Source organism: Phyllostomus hastatus, unplaced genomic scaffold (genome assembly GCF_019186645.2).
Source record: "Phyllostomus hastatus isolate PE091 unplaced genomic scaffold, TTU_PhHast_1.1 phas_contig_10, whole genome shotgun sequence".
In the NCBI taxonomy this organism is placed as follows: Eukaryota; Metazoa; Chordata; class Mammalia; order Chiroptera; family Phyllostomidae; genus Phyllostomus; species Phyllostomus hastatus.
Genome location: NW_025333499.1, coordinates 1,473,646 through 1,489,545, shown reverse-complemented (window position 1 = coordinate 1,489,545; position 15,900 = coordinate 1,473,646). Strand labels below are relative to the sequence as shown.

Sequence of the window (15,900 nt, the reverse complement as noted above, 5' to 3'; positions counted from 1 at the left end):
TAAAAACATTTATATAGATACGGAATTAGTACTACCCACATATAATGCACATCCTTATTTTTCCCTAAAAAATTTGGACAAAAATGTGCACATTATACATGGAAAAATACAGTACCTCATACTCCTCCCTCAGGACCTTTCCACTGGTTATTCCCTCTGCCTAGAATGTACACTATGGGCTCCCAATCACCACCTTCAGGTGTTTGCTCAAAAGTCACCTTATGAATGAGGCCTAACCTAATCACAACCTTACTGAAAACTGCAACCCACTTTCCTTCTTAAGCCTGCTCTACATTTCCCCAATCTCCTTGTTATGTATTATATAATTTACTTTTTATTATGGTTACTGAGTCTCCCCTTGATTAAGCAACATAACTCAGTGGCAGAAAGCAAATAAACTTTTTGTTATTTTAACTTTGGTTTTTTATTCACTGACATATCCCAAGCAGGTGCTGAAATATTTTGTTATCGTCATTGGGTCTAATCCCTTCTCTTTACAGATGAGGAAAATTCAAAGAGACTTTGATCAAGGTCACCCAGTGAGTAAAGGAAAGTGCTAGAAACAGGGACTGACTCCCAGTTCAGTGCCATTTCTACTATAGCCTATGATCTCCCTGACCCTTGAACATTACAGAAAAATCACAATCATCCACCATTTTCCCCCAGGAGAATTTACCTTTGGAATGTCTTGGCTTTGCAAATGCTGCTGTGTCTGAAACAAAAAAATGCTTTGAAAGGCGGTGGAAGCCTGTACTGGAATTCTAAGTGTTGATAGATGAACAGAGAAGATGGCTGATTTAGAAGGGCTATCCCAAAGCTTTGAAAGAAGGTCTGCTGTTGTAATTGTTTCTGATGAATCAAAAACAAGATGGTTGCCACTATGGCTAGATAGCAAAATGATGCTATCCATACATGCTGGCTGTTGCTGTGCTAGGTTTTTCTGCAGGGGAAAAGACTGTTCTCTAATGCCTAAGAACTTGAAGTTGCTCTAAAAATTGTATTACATATTTTTGCTGCTGGTTGTAACCATTGTTGCAAAGGAGGTGTAATCTAGACCATGTTTGTAATGGCCTTTGGAATACCTAGTAATGGATGAACTTGGTTAGATGCCTGTGAATGAGGTACCTGCTGTTGGAAAAGAGCATATTGGCTACACAGAGAATGCTGTTGATTTATGTGACCTTCTTGAGTAGACAACTGATGGCTTTTCTGTGTTTGTTCACGAGATAAGTGAATTATCTGCTGATGCAGAATGAAAGCTGAGTGAGAAACCTGCCTTGGTGTTAGATGTGACTTGGAAAGCTATGCAGAGAAGTATGAGGGCTGGATCTGGGCCTTGAAGGGGTCTGCTAAATGAAAGACATCTGTGCAGGGTGTTGAAACTGGCTTTCCATGGCCCTCTGAGATGTAATGCTGGTTGACTGGACTTTAAGCTGCCGGAGTCCTAGATTGACATCTGCTTGGGATGGAGCTTCTAAATGCTGGAAATTAAGTAAAGGCTCTGTAGAACGTGTCTGTGTATCTGAGGTTAACGTTAAATACGCCTTTTGTTAAAGATATTACCTTGGTGTTGTGTTAAATAGGCTGGTTGTTCACATGTCTGTGCTACACAAGGTGGACCTGAGTATAACTTCTATTATTTTAATTCACTCCTCACCTGAGGACATTCTTTCACTGCTCTCAGTGGGGGGTGGAGGGGGAGGAGGAGAGAGACAGAGAGAGACCACATTGATGCGAGAGAGAAACATCAATGGGCTGTCTTCCATTCGCACCCGGACAAAGGATCAAATCCACAACCTAGGCATGTGCCCTGACCAGGAATTGCATCTGCAGCCTTTCAGTGAATGGGACAATGCTCCAACCAACTGAGCCATAGTGGCCAGGGCTGAGTATAAACTTCTGATCTACAGAGTTTGTAATTAGTATGTACTTCATTAGTATTGGAAGGGTTCACTGTGTATATTTGCTAGGTTACGAAGGTTGTCTATTCAGTTGTCTGGATGGTGGAAACAGTTTCTCCTGAATAAGGGACACGCCTCAGATGCAGTGCCTTCTAAGACGGCTGTTCCACAGGTTGTACAGGGTTAGCTACTTGGATCCTATATGCTGGCTGGTCTGAAAAAGATGACTAAACAAGAGATTGCACTGGACGAGCAGGCTTCCCTTGGACTGGCGCTGAGTAAGAGGGCTTTAGTAATGGGTGGAACTTGATAAGAAGTCTGCATAGAATAAATTGGCTGTCATCCCAGTGGTTGTACAGTATAAGAGAATGCTCTGGGGCTGGCAGTGAACAAACAGGCTGTGCTAGAGTCTAGATGGGGAAGTTGACTGTGATGGGTAAGAAGCTTGTTCTCAGGGATTTATCAGAAGGGGCAGCTGCTCAAGAGCCTTCAATGGGAAGGATGGAATTTCTGTAGGTGTCCTGGATAAAGGTGTTAAACAGAATAAGATGGCTGTTCAAGGGGCTGATTCACATTTTTTTTAAAAATTGCCCAAGAAGTTTTTTCTTGTACAAACACCAGCAGTTTGTAAAAAGGCACACAAAAATACAGCATGTAAAAGAAAAAACTGTTGCCAGCATAATACCCAAAAGCAGCTTATAAAACACAAGCTACTCAGGTGAGACATCAGTAACCTACTTCCCACCTGTTCTCCAAAGACAGTTTCAGAAGTCAGTTGGCTACTGAAAATCAAGCTCCAAAATGTAGAGAGGCTTTTTCCACATTTCCACTGGAGTTTTCTGGTGCCAAGAGACAACCTCAGAAATAGACCATCATGCATAATAGGTTTATTAGTAGCAGGTGGCTTTCCAAAGCCACATAAAGCCTTCTACCAATCTTGTTCCTCCCCCACTTTCAAGTCCACAGCCAGCAGATACCTGCTGCCCTGGACAGAGTTCTGGAGGGGAGCTGTTCCTTCATACAGACTAGGCTTATGGGTTCCTGAAGTGTCCTACAAGACACTGCAGGGTTGGCTACCTTTCACAGACTGAAGGCTACACTGGAATCCACTTGGAGGTGCCCACCTGGGGCAAAAACCATCACAATCCATTAAACAGAGTTCCCACCAGGAGGCCAGGCCACCTTTTGGAGGACTGGATGAGTACCAGCAGCTCTCGCAGTAAAAACTTCAGTAAGGCCCAGATTTTGGGAAAGGGATCCTGACTCATGCCAGGAAAGCAGGTGGCCCAAGGGTGGCTGGAGAAATAGCAAGCTCCTTGGAGTTATGCAAGAGCAAGGACAGATCTGCATGGTTCTACTACAACTTCAAACTTAGCACTCAGGGATTGAGATGAGAGGGAGCTGGGAAATAAGAAGTGGTACATACAATTCTCTCTTCAGGAGCCTAACATCTGCCTTGAGAAAAGATTCCAAGACAGAAGATACCTGAGTGGGGAACAAATTCAAAGCCAGGGCTCTAAGCCATCTCCAGGCTAGGACCCACTTCCCTGTGTCTTAGGGAAATATTTTTGACTTGTAAGAAAGGGTCAAAAATATTTCCCATTGCATGTAGAGCCCATTGAATAATAAAGGCGGAAAGAAACAAAAAAAAAAGTCCCTTATAAGGACAGAATTGTCTCTCCCTCAGAGGAAAGAGCCCAGAGGGTTTTGAGACAAAGAATCTAGAGGTTAAGCTCTTTAAATGTTCTCAAAGTCACAGCATTGAGAGTGGGAGGAAGGGTATCATCTAACATTTTATATACATACATATATATATATTAAAGGTTTTCAACTCCTCATCTACTGTAAAGTGTCTGACAGTGAGGTAATGGTTCATGTTGATCAAGTCTGTGAGCTTGTCTTCACCCAAGACAGCTCATGTGTCTCTTGGAAAAAGGAGGCTCAGGGAGAACAACCAGGCCCGGCTGTCCTATCATCACCCCAGAAAGCAGTAGGAGCATCCTTTCCCAGCCTAATGCTCATCTGGAGGGTGACATTTCATGCAGGCTAGAGGCCCTAACCATATCCACCACCCATTGCATAGCATCTGTCAGACTTTTCTCCAAAGCTAGTGAACTAGGTAGACCCCAGGGCTCCTCAGTCAGCTATCTGCCTGAGAAGCCAAAGGTGCTAGAGAAGACCCAGTGCTCCCATGAGTCAGGGGAAAGGGAGAGCTGGGGTTCTTGGTTTCCAAGAATGCAAGCCCTTATTGTGTGCACTGGCTGCAAAGTATCCTGAGATCTACTGTCTAGAAATTCCTACTCATAACCAAAATGTGCAAATTACTAAAGGGGAGAGGGAAGGTTAAATAATAAAGTCCGGCCCTGGCCAGTGCAGCTCAGTTAGTTGCAGCATTCTCCCATGAACCAAAAGGTCACTGGTTTGATTCCTGGTCAGGGCACATATCTAGGTTGTGAGTTCGGTCCCTATTTGGGGAACATACATGCAAGGCAACCAATCAATGTTTCTCTCTCACATTGCTGCTTCTTTCCCTCTCTATCTCCCCGCCTTCCCCTCTTTCTAAAAACAATCATGTCCTCGAATGAGGACAAAAAAAATTTTAATAAAAAATAAAAACAAAATTAAAAAATAAAATAAACTTGTAAGAAAGAGAAGTCAGGCTTTTTGGTCTGTTAGTAGCTACTGAGGTATGCAATTCTTTTCTGCAGCTGCTGCTGCCGGGATCGGAGCTGCCTTTTCTCTGTAGCCAATCTCTTCTCAGCCCCAACCAGGGCTTGCACATATTCCAACGCCTTTCTCAGGATCACCACTTTGGGGGCCTTAGAGCAGCCGGCCAGGGCAGGTATCTGGTTCCTCAGGGCCAAGAACCTCCAACGGAGATCATTCCGCCTTTTACGCTCCAGGAGGTTGTGTTTTTCCCTCTTGGTCACATCCTCAGTATCAGAACTGAGAGGTTTGGGATGGCAGGACTGGGGAGCCTCACTTTCTATAGGTGGGGGGCTCACAACCACTTCATGTATCTCATCCTCCGTCTCCTCTGGATCATCTATCTCCAGAGCCTCTTCTTGGGAACCTCTCTTTGGAGGTCCTCCACGGGAACAGCTTTCTGGAGGAAAACGGGCAGCATAGTTGTGTTGTTGCTGATGGACGGCGACGTGGAAGTGTTTCATGCATGGGTCCAAAGAGTCTGCTTGTACCATGATGGTAACCGGTTTCCGTACTCCCAGGGGCTGTCTCTTCTTCACTGTCACAACACCAATTTCTTCACCCTCTAAGTCACTAGGGCTCTCGGACCCTGAGATGGCCTGGGTTTTAGGCTCGCCCAGTGTACATACGGCAGCAGGCACCGGGTTACGGACTTCGAGGCTAGGAGTGCGGTCCGGGATACCGGGCACCTTGGATGGGTTCCCCCCAGGCACACTAGTGGTGAGCCGACTGCTCACCACTCTCTCCAGCCGTTCCAGGGCTGAGAAGCCACTCCACATGCAGTCACGGCGGATGATGGAAGCATAGTTCCTGCCCCAAACTTTTGAGTGGCCCCGGGATTCTACCTCATCCCCTGTGCCCCCTGCAGGCCATGGCTCTGTGGAACCAATTCCAGGGGTCAGATCCCTGATGCCGGGACCTGAGCCCCACGGTGACATAGGGGGTGATGGCACCAGCTCGAATTTCTTCCAGATGTCCTCACTGGGCAATGTAGAGCGGTAGAAATCTTCCCCACAGTCATAGTCATAGAAATAGTGTTGGTATGAGTTGAACTCCACATCTGCTCCCTCACACCTACCACCTGCCCCAGGGAGCGGACCCACTTCAGGCCGCTGAATCACATTTTCAGTACCACCCTTTGGCTGCCGCCGACTTGCATGAGCTTCAGGTTCTCGCAGAACACAATCCTGCTGAACGTTTTTTTGTGGTGATGCCATAATCTTAGGTTGTAAAATTAATGGCTGCTGCTGAATAGAGGCTTGGCAACAAGGCTTCTTCAAAAGTATTATCTGACTCTGTGGCACAGAAGAACCTGGAGTTATAGACTCCTGATGTGCCACTGGGTATGGCCGGGATACTGAGTGTATCTTTTGTGAAGGCTGATGGGCCCCTGAATGGCCCTCAATGGAACTAGAAAGGAGTTGTGCTGCACAAGCAGCATTCCGTGCACTGCTCACATGTTGAGCAGAAGAATGATTTGACAAAGCTTGACGGTGTTTAACTGGTAAGAAATTAGAAGTCTGATTGGCATCTGGTGATTTGGTTAATCCCTGATTCCGATTTCTAGGGCCAAGCTCAAGTTGAAGACCAGCTGTCGGATGCTGGGAAGTAACATGTGAAGCAGGCAATGTATGAGGAGAAATTGCAGAAAAGACTGGTTGTGGAACTCCAGTAACGGGCAAGTCTAAAATCATAGGTTGGGATGAAGTTTGTCCATCTGCTCCAAAGCTCAGCTGTAGTTCCTGGTGCTGGTGCAAGGAAAATTTAAATTATGAATGCATAGAACAAGCCCATCATAATGGGACTGTCCCAGACAAAATGATAGGTGAAATAATGCTATCTTCCAAAAGTTTCATCAAGTTACCAAAAGACTCTGGGTATAACATTAATCCTATAAAAATCCCAATACCATGAGTATACTAGTTGAATACACTAATGAGCTGAGACCAGTGCCAGCAATATGCTGTTCATGGATTTCCATTTATTACAACTGCCACATTACTCATTCAAAACCTGGCTGAGATTCAGAGTAACTGAACCTGACACCTTCACACACCACACAGTGGAAGTTCCAAGAAAAGGCTCAAAAGAATTCAATATAAAAACTAAAATGAACATAGAAGCTCTCTTAAGAGGAGAGAAAAAAGTAGGCTGTATAAATACAGGTTAGCTGTAGTAAGTCCTAGAACTTCAACCATTACACTAATAAAAAGACCCCAATGGTGAAAGTGCTTTCTTATGTAGCTTCAGGTGAAATGGACAGGCTACAAAATAGTATGTATGTGATGTTTGTGCCTAACAAAATTATGTATGTATACATAGAAAAAGATAAATCTAGAGGCTTTATCCCCAAAATGTAAAAAATAAATTGTCTGTAACTGGAGGGATAAGAGGTGATTTTTATTGTCTTCTTTATAACTTTGTGAGCTTTATTTTTAAATAAGCAAATAACACTTTCAAAATAATTTTTAATTTTTTTTTAAATTTTGGAAACACATTTTAAAATGCACATACCTACATACTTAAGTGGTTGAACCTAAGTTCATTTAAATATCCATTCAACACACTTTGCATTATAGTCTTAGAGACGAATCAAACAACAACATGAGCTCAGTTATAAATATGTACCATATCGCCTACAAACACCATAAAATACCAGGCACTGTCAAGATATCAATTTAAATCGACCCCTGGCTGAGTTTAAATGTATCAGGCATTTGTCAAATACGTGTATGTTTTCCCCTACAAGACTATAAGCTCCTTGAGAACATGGATAATTATTTTATTTTAATTTAATTTAATTTATTTTATTTCCCCAGAGATGGTAGTCATTAAGTTTATTGACGAACTGTGACAGGCTATATATCAATCTTTTAAAAGAAATAGATGAACCAGCTGCTAACTAAGTCATGTACAGAGAATGCCTACAAGCTCAGACCATCTCATTCTCAAAAGCAGAAGGCACATGCACACAGGGGATGGTGAGGCTGAAGAAAGAAAATGAAGTGATGGCAAAGAAAAACCCAACCAAGTGTCCAGGGCCCATAACCTAGGGAGAACCAGGATATAGTCTTGATATATGAACTCTCACAAAGACTGTTTACTTATTGCCAGAAATGAGTAACACTACTTTGAGAGTCTAAAATACAAAAACACTTATTTTTCCTACAGAAATAAACATGAATCAAAAAAGTCAAGAATTTATATGGAAGTGCTAAATATTATAAGAGGCTATTAACAATACTATTTTTAATCTATAAAAGATATCCTTACACATTCAAACCAGGTTGGGAAAGCCCAATACAAAGAATAAATGATCATTACCATGAGAAAGACATCTAAGCCCTAAATAAAATTTTTTATCCCATATACGCAGTTCACAGTTCCTTTTCCAATTATACAAGCAGTGTTTCAAGAGCCTAGTTACACCGTGTTAGTTTAGGTACATCCTCAAGAAGAATGTCTTAGGTGAAGGAGAGAATAAATAACTTTTTATCTTTCAGTGACTTTTATATAAACTCTGGTGAATTTATGGAAAAAAAAAGCCTTTGCCTGTCAGAAAGTCTAGGGAGTGTTAGATATATTTAACTGAATACAGAACTTCTAATGTGTATCTTACCTTTATCTGTGAGACCTTCTGGACAGTTAATGGGGACACCAGAGGTTGTGAGACAACTGGCGGTCCAAGGACATGTACAGGCAAAACAGTGGACTGACCTTGAGTCAAAGGCAAAATTTGGGGCTGAGTCAGCTTTGGGTGCTTCTGCAAATACAGTTAAATAAAGAAAAGAGATTAAAGATAAACTCTCCCATTTACAGTAAATATATTGATTATATATTTTAAAATGTAACAGTTCATCTCACCACTGAAACCTGCTGGTAATGTCCTACGAGCTGCTGGGATGGATAAATTTTCCCAGGAACTTTTATTTCAGCCACTGGGATGTTAGAAACCATTTGAGAACCCATCATCTGGTCTGAGGAATAGGCTGTACTGGGCTGATTTGTATCTGAGTGTATAACTGATCCAACTCCTGCCTCGGACAAAGTGTCACCTACAAAAAAGAAAATAAGGAACAGGTAGAAGTAAAAATATGAAGCACCAGGTCCAAATGGCACATGAAAGGGTAAGTGTTTATTTTTTTACACTGACAACCTGAGACATCTTCAAATAAAATAAGTATATTGCATAATTCATTAAAAACTATCATGTAAACTCTATGCTGACAGTAAAGTATAACCAAAATTTTCTTAGTATAGCAAAAGCTTAACAAAAATGAATCACATAAAAATCAACTCCATTTGCTGGCCATTTCATATATACCCCTAATTAATCTATACTTGGCATTAGGATTTCAGTAAAATCTAAATATCATATTCTTTCTCATTCTCCTAGAACCTGGATAGAAAATAATACTATCTTATACAGCAATTAGTTATTACTATGAAAAAACTGTATACTTCTAGAAAAGAGAATGTATTACAATAGAAAAAAATTAGAGGAACTGTTAATTTTATACTGGAGTCCAAAATGCAAAGTGCCTTAAAGTCTAAAATATTCCTTCTTGAAAAATAAATCATATCTCTAGTTCCTAATTTTATTTTTTTAAAGGACTTATTTTATACTCTTATAATGGTAAAAATAAAACTATTAATGATCCTTATGCCACTAGCACCTTGGACAAGTCACTTAACAGAACTTAATTTTAAGAACTTAGTTTCTTAATTTTATTTTACTTTTTAAAGTTATTTTGTTTTTATTTTACTTTTTAAAAATTTTATTTATTTAATTTTAGACAGAGGGGAAGAGGGAGAAAAAGAGGGAGAGAAACTTCAATGTGTGGTTGCCTCTCATGCGCCCCCTACTGGGGACCTGGCCCACAACCCAGGCATGTGCGCTGACTGGGAATAAAACCAACAACCTTTTGGTTCACAGGCCAACACTCAATCCACTGAGCCACACCAGACAGGACAGTTTCTTAATTTTAAAATAAAACTAATTGATCACTTCTCAGCCTTTTGGTTCTAAGATAAAGTGTAAAATAAAAATTAGCCGGCTGGTCTGTTTCAAAGATTTTATAAAAGAATTGATAAAAATGATAGATAACAGAATGCTTTGAAAAATGCAAAGTACTATTCAATAATAAGGGAACATAATTACACATATTTGTTTTCATGAATTACAACTGTGTTACCTATAACATAGGAGCAGTGCTGCTGTGGTTTTCTTAATAGAAACTGTTGTCGCACTTGTTGATCGACTTCAGTTTCTTCACATTCAGTCACAGTATGCTGAGCATGAGCAGGGGGCAAAGTTGTATTCTGGAGTTGAGGGAAAACATTCCTCATAGACTTGCACCGAGAATCCCTGCGTTCTTCCAAACAGCCAGCTGGCTTCTTCTCTCTTGTCTTCTTTATCAGGGTCACCCGGTCTCTAATGGACTTAGCAACAGCTTTGGAATCACTTTCATGGAAGAATCCTGACTTGACCTACAAATAAAACATAATGAGCAAACTACAGCTTTAACATTTAAGACTTTAACCATTTTTTTTACTAATGGAGTTATTTTGTGCCCCCAAATTCTAAATGTTATTAAATAACAGTTAGTTTCTATGCTCTTCTTAATCAGACATATGTAAATGTGAGAGACTTTAATGAGGGTTAAAAAAATAATATCACCAAGCACTATTGAAATAACTCTGGCCTTAAAACAAGCAAATAGCTTTATGTTTCACTACATGCAGTCTTATTACAGCCATTTATGACTGCCATTAAGTTTTGTGAAAGATTAAAAAGTTTTCCTCATTCAGCAACATTAAGTTCCTATAATGGACTCCAGAGACAAACAGGTGAATAAGATGGCCCTTTGTCCTTTATGAGCACACAACCTGGTCATGAGGGATGGATAGAAATGTAACTTAAAAGGAAATAAGAGGTAAAAAATGAGTATTTACAAAAGTCCTAAAGGAGCACATGCCTCTCTGGGTGAAGTAGAGAAAGTATCACAGGGGAAGGTAAACTCTGACCTAAATTAAAACAAACAAACAAACAAACAAACAAACAAAAAGGAACTTACATGCTATTGAATATAGACATTTAGAGAGCAACACTATAGGCAGAAAGAAGTATGCTAACAGCAAAGTACTACAGCTTACTAGGTATTAGTGGAGTGAGAGATAAGTTAAAAACTTGTTGTCTGAGACAAATAGGGCTGAGTAGCAGAAAAGACTTGAGGAGGTGCCATGGCATACCACTCTCAGTCCTACTACAATCTGTTTTTGAAACCATGTCATGGGGGTCTGCAGACTTGGGGAAATTTCATAGCAGTTGAAAAACGATTAGATTTTTAGATGGAGCCCAGACTGGTGCAGTTTGGTTAGGAGTTGTTCTACAAGGGAAGAGATCACCATTTCCATTCCCTGCCTAGGTTGCAGGTTGGGTCCCAGGCTGGGGCACATACAACATACAACAGACCACTGATCGATGTTTCACTCTCACACTGATATTTCTCTCCCTATATTTCTCCCTCCCTTCCCCCACATCTCTAAAAACAGTCTTTTTTTCAAAGGTCACTTTTCTTTAAAAAACAATGTTAGATAGAGTCCATATATTTAATTTGACTCCCTTCGAAAATGCCAAAAAAGAAACCCCATAGTAAATGTATTTTTAAATTATAAACTTACAAAGGCAGGGAGAATAAGCGTAAGACAACAACAATATTTTGGACTCTTTCGAACATAGAAAAAAAAACAAGTAAGTAAAAACTGACGTAGCAGACCTGAAAAAGGTCAATTAGGGAAAACGGATAATTATTCCCACATACTAAACAATGGTTATGAGACACAGGGACAGGTAGTTATCAGGTATTTCCATATGTGGGTCAAGTCAAAAGAGATGACTAAAACAAGGAAGACTATGTGAAAGGGTTCTGAGAAGTAGATATTTAGTTCCCTGTATCCCACCTTCCATTCCACACCTTTCAATGACTGCTTCTCCCCTACCAGGGAAGTCTAAAGTTTAGTTCTCTGGAGAGGATCTCTGGACTATGGAACACCAGGCACAATAGAGGATATGGCTACCATGCGGAAAACAAAAATATTAAATGACCATATGCATGTTGAATGCCAAATGCAGAAACTTCCAGCCCTCTTCCCAACTTGGCTACCAAAATATCAGGAATCAGATCATTACCTTCTGGGAAGGACATTGAAAGATGCCTCTCTAGGAAATCTGACCAATCAAAGAGGCAAGACCTTCAAATATTGATATCAGAGCCAAATAATGACCCATCCAGATATTCCACAGTAAAAGTCAAAGTTAGTAATTCTGATAAAAGCAATCATACAGTCAATTGCCTTGTTAGTCTCTGTGGTAGGTGAAATAATGACCCCTAAAAGATACCCTATCCAAATACTTAAACCTGTGAATATGATGACATATAACTGTACTATGAACAGTTCACCTTAAGGTAGCGAGATTATCTGGGTTAGCCTTTTACGAGCTGGTGATACTAGAAAAATTTACATGCCATTGCTAACTCTGAAGATTAAGTAGGGGCATGTGAAATGACTGAAAAACGGCCTTTAAGAGCTGAAAGTGACCCCCTAGCTAACAGCCAGTAGGGAAATAGAGAACTTAGTGTTAAAACTGCGTGAAATTATTGGATAAGCCGAAAGGCAGATTCTCTACCAGAGACCCAAGATCAGAGACTAGGCAGCCAATACCTTGACTTCAGCCTGTCAAACTTCAAGCAGAGAATCCGGTGAAGCCCACCAGGACTTCTGACATACAGAGCTGAGATAATAAATGAGTGTCGTTTTAAGCCACTAAGTTTGTGGTAATTTGTCTTACAGCAATAGAAAACTAATACGGTCTCTTTATTAATCATAAACAGCTGGCAAAAAATTACCAGAAATATGAGAAAAAGCCTTTAACAAGAAGATGGGAGCACAAAAGTAACAGGAAAACACAGCAGCCTGGAGAAAACAGACTGCAGGGAGAAAAAAAAATGTCAAAGACACTCCCTTTAAGAATGTTAAAAAATAATATTGCATCCACAAAGCAAAGAACAAGATATTTTACTCTAAAAAAGAAACAGATGAAAATTAAGAACTCTTGGAATTAAAAACATGATAGCAGACATGAAAAACTCACTGGAAGGGTTAGAAGATAAAGGTGATAATATCTGCCAAAAAAGAAGAATAAAAAGACAAAGAAGATGAAAATTAGAAAAGATAACGAAATTGGAGAAACAGTTCAAGAGGTCCAACATCCATATAATAGCAGTCCCAGAAAGAGAAAACAAATGGGAAGAAATCATCAATAAAATACTTCAAGAAATCTCCCAGAAACTAGAGTGTGAGTTGACAGACTGTAAGAGTCCACTGCGTGTCCAATGCAGTAAAATGAAAACAGACCCAAATGAAAACACATCACTGTGAAATTTTTAAAATACCGAGGAGAAAAAGAAGATTACAAGCTTTCAGAAAGAAAACAATGGGTCACATGCAAAAGATCCAGAAAACAGAACAACTCTGCACTTCTCAATACCAATACCGAAAGTTAGAAAAGCATGGAGTAAAGACTCTAATTTTTTTAATTGCCAAACTAAAATGCCTTCAGCCAAATAGTATGTTAAAAATAAAGATAGAATAAAGACACTTTTTATACATGCAAGCATCAAAGAATTTACCTCCCACAAACCCTCTCTTTAGAAGCTAACAAAGGAAGCCATGACTGGTGTGGCTCAGGGAGTTGAGCGTTGACCTGCAAACTGGCAGCTAACTAGACAAGACACATGCCCAGGCTGCAGACCAATCCCAGGTTGGGGGGCGTGGGAGAAGCAACCAATCGATGTTTCTCTCACAGATCAATGTTTTCCTTCCTCTTTCTCCCTCCCTTCCCCTATCTCTCTAAAAAGAAATAAATAAATAAAATTATTTTTTTAAAGAAGCTAACAGAGGAAGTATGACAATAAAATAAGAGAGTAAGCCAAGAAAGAAAAAAACATGGAATTTAGAAAATATTAAGTCCAGTACAGGAGAGAGACAGAGGAGTCTATGAAGACAGTGAAGGGAAATACCAAGTTGATAGTTACGCACCAGATGTTCAAGATAATCATTCCAGATTAGAAGAGTGTGACTACAAAAACAGACATATTAAAGACTTTCATTTCCAAGATCCCCATTTTCATTGTCCAATTTTTCCTTTTAGCCTCAGGACAGAATTCCCAGATGAGCCTGCTTCACAGTGCCTGTATTGGGCTAAACCTGACCACATGCTGCTGAAGCTCCTGCAACCCCTCCCTTTAAGCACGGCTGCAGCCTGGGTCAGGGGTAGACATGCATTCCACCCCACAGAAGTTATCTGCTGCCATCTACTCTTGGGGGAGAGGGGGTCATGGGGAGATTAGAAGTTAGAGAGGCCTGCTCCCTGTCAAACTGTATTGCTACTGGACAACTCATTTCTGGTCCACACAGCAGTCCCGCGGGTGCCCTGACTGTGGTGAGCCAGGTGTTTCATGCCCTAGACTCGCACATGACCTCACTCACTGACTTTCTCAGAAGTGCCTCTTCCAAACCCTTCTGGAAGCTGAAGTCAGTCTGTGACTGACAGACTCTGTTCAGCTCATCCTCTCCTGGGTATCTTCACCTAAGAGTAACTTCAGTAACCAACAGGGTGTGTGTGTCCTTGTCACTCACATTTTCAAAATAAAACAATGTATTACTTAGGTAAACTATAATGAAAAGCAAAGGAATGAATACCAAAAAAGTCAGAATAGATATTGCCTGTGGTGATGAGGGAGGGGAATACAACTGGGAGGGGCACACAGGAGGATTCTAACATACCAACTGCATTCTACTTCTGTTTCCTTTTTACTGAAGTTATTAGAGTGACACCGGTTAACAAAATTATACAGATTTCAGGTACACAATTCTCTGCATTCTATTTCTTAACAAAGGTAGTGTATTATCAGCCTCTGTACAGTACCTACAAATTTAATATACTCTGCTGTAGAGATACATTTCATAGTAAAATATCAAATTAAATAATGAAAAGGAGAAAATAAAAAGCAATGACAAAGAATAAGAAAGTCAATCCTGGTACTTATAGGGGCAGGGGAAATAAAAGTAGAATTGACTTACCATTTCATATGCTACTTCTTCAGGTGTATCCGTTTCTACATTAAAACTGAATTCAATAGCTTCATTGTCTTTGTGCTTGCCTTTCAATTTTTTAGGGTCCTCCACCCAGAGTCTTAAAGCCAGGGATGAATTTGAGCAATCATCTTCCTCTGCTAACTCCACCCTCAGTCCAGTATCCTCAGCAAAAAATGTGTGGTTTAGTAGGTTCCTGATAGACAACCTAATAAACAAAATACCCATCTCATTATCAAGTCTTCCAATCATAAGCAAGACAGAGAACCTTTAAAATTAACTGTATCAAAGTAAAAGTCTTATTTTTTATATACTTTATTGATTATGCTATTACAGTTGACCCATTTCCCCCCTTTATGCCCCTCCACCCTACACACCCCCTACCAGCTACATTCCCACTTTAATTCATGTCCATGGGTTGTACATGTAAGTTTTTGGCTTCCCCATTTCCTATATTATTCTTAACATCCCCGTCTATTTTGCACTTACTATTTATGCTTATTCCCTGTACCTTTTTCCCCCACTCTGCCCCTCCTACTCTCTGGCTGATAACCCTCCACATGGTCTCCATTTCTGTGATTCTGTTCCTGTTCGAGTTCTTTCCTTAGTTTGTTTTTGTATTTGTTTTTCAGGTTGAATTGTTAATACTTGTCAGTTTGTTGTTATTTTACTGTTCATATTTTTTATCTTCTTTTCTGAGATAAGTCCCTTTAACATTTCATATAATAAGGGCTTGGTGATGATGAACACCTTTAACTTAAGCTCAGGTGGGAAGCACTTATCTGCCCTTCCATTCTAAATGATAGCTTTGCTGGATAGAGTCATCTTGGATGTAGTTCCTTCCCTTTCATGATGTTGAATACTTCTCTCCAGCCACTTTTTCCCTGCAAGGTTTCTTTGGAGAAATCAGCTGATAGTCTTATGCCACTCCTTTGAAGGTAACTGTCTCCTTTCTTCGTGCTGCTCTTAAGGTTCTCTCTTCTTTAATCTTGGCTAATGTAATTATAATGTGCCTTGGTGTGTTCTTCCTTGGGTCCCACTTCTTTGGGACTCTCTTGAGCTTCCTGGACTTCCTATAAGTCTATTTCCTTTGCCAGATTAGGGAAGCTCTCCTTCATTTTTTTTCCAAGTAAGT

The 15,900-nt window shown here is 40.3% G+C and overlaps 2 protein-coding genes across 2 annotated transcripts in view; both read right to left on the bottom strand.

Annotated features, from left to right (window-relative positions):
• The window catches only part of WNK3 (WNK lysine deficient protein kinase 3), a 146,501-nt gene that overhangs the window by 70,735 nt on the left and 59,866 nt on the right, over nucleotides 1-15,900 (bottom strand). Inside the window, exons 7-10 of the mRNA XM_045833171.1 lie at nucleotides 14,754-14,973; nucleotides 9,803-10,097; nucleotides 8,474-8,662; nucleotides 8,227-8,378 (exon numbers count right to left, since the gene is read on the bottom strand). Of these exons, the coding sequence (XP_045689127.1) occupies nucleotides 8,227-8,378; nucleotides 8,474-8,662; nucleotides 9,803-10,097; nucleotides 14,754-14,973 (856 nt within the window). The remainder of the gene's footprint in view (nucleotides 1-8,226; nucleotides 8,379-8,473; nucleotides 8,663-9,802; nucleotides 10,098-14,753; nucleotides 14,974-15,900) is intronic.
• On the bottom strand, nucleotides 4,574-6,301 carry LOC123814542 (protein L-Myc-like). The gene has a single exon (XM_045832430.1). It carries the CDS (start codon nucleotides 6,299-6,301, stop codon nucleotides 4,574-4,576), a length of 1,728 nt encoding a protein of 575 aa, XP_045688386.1.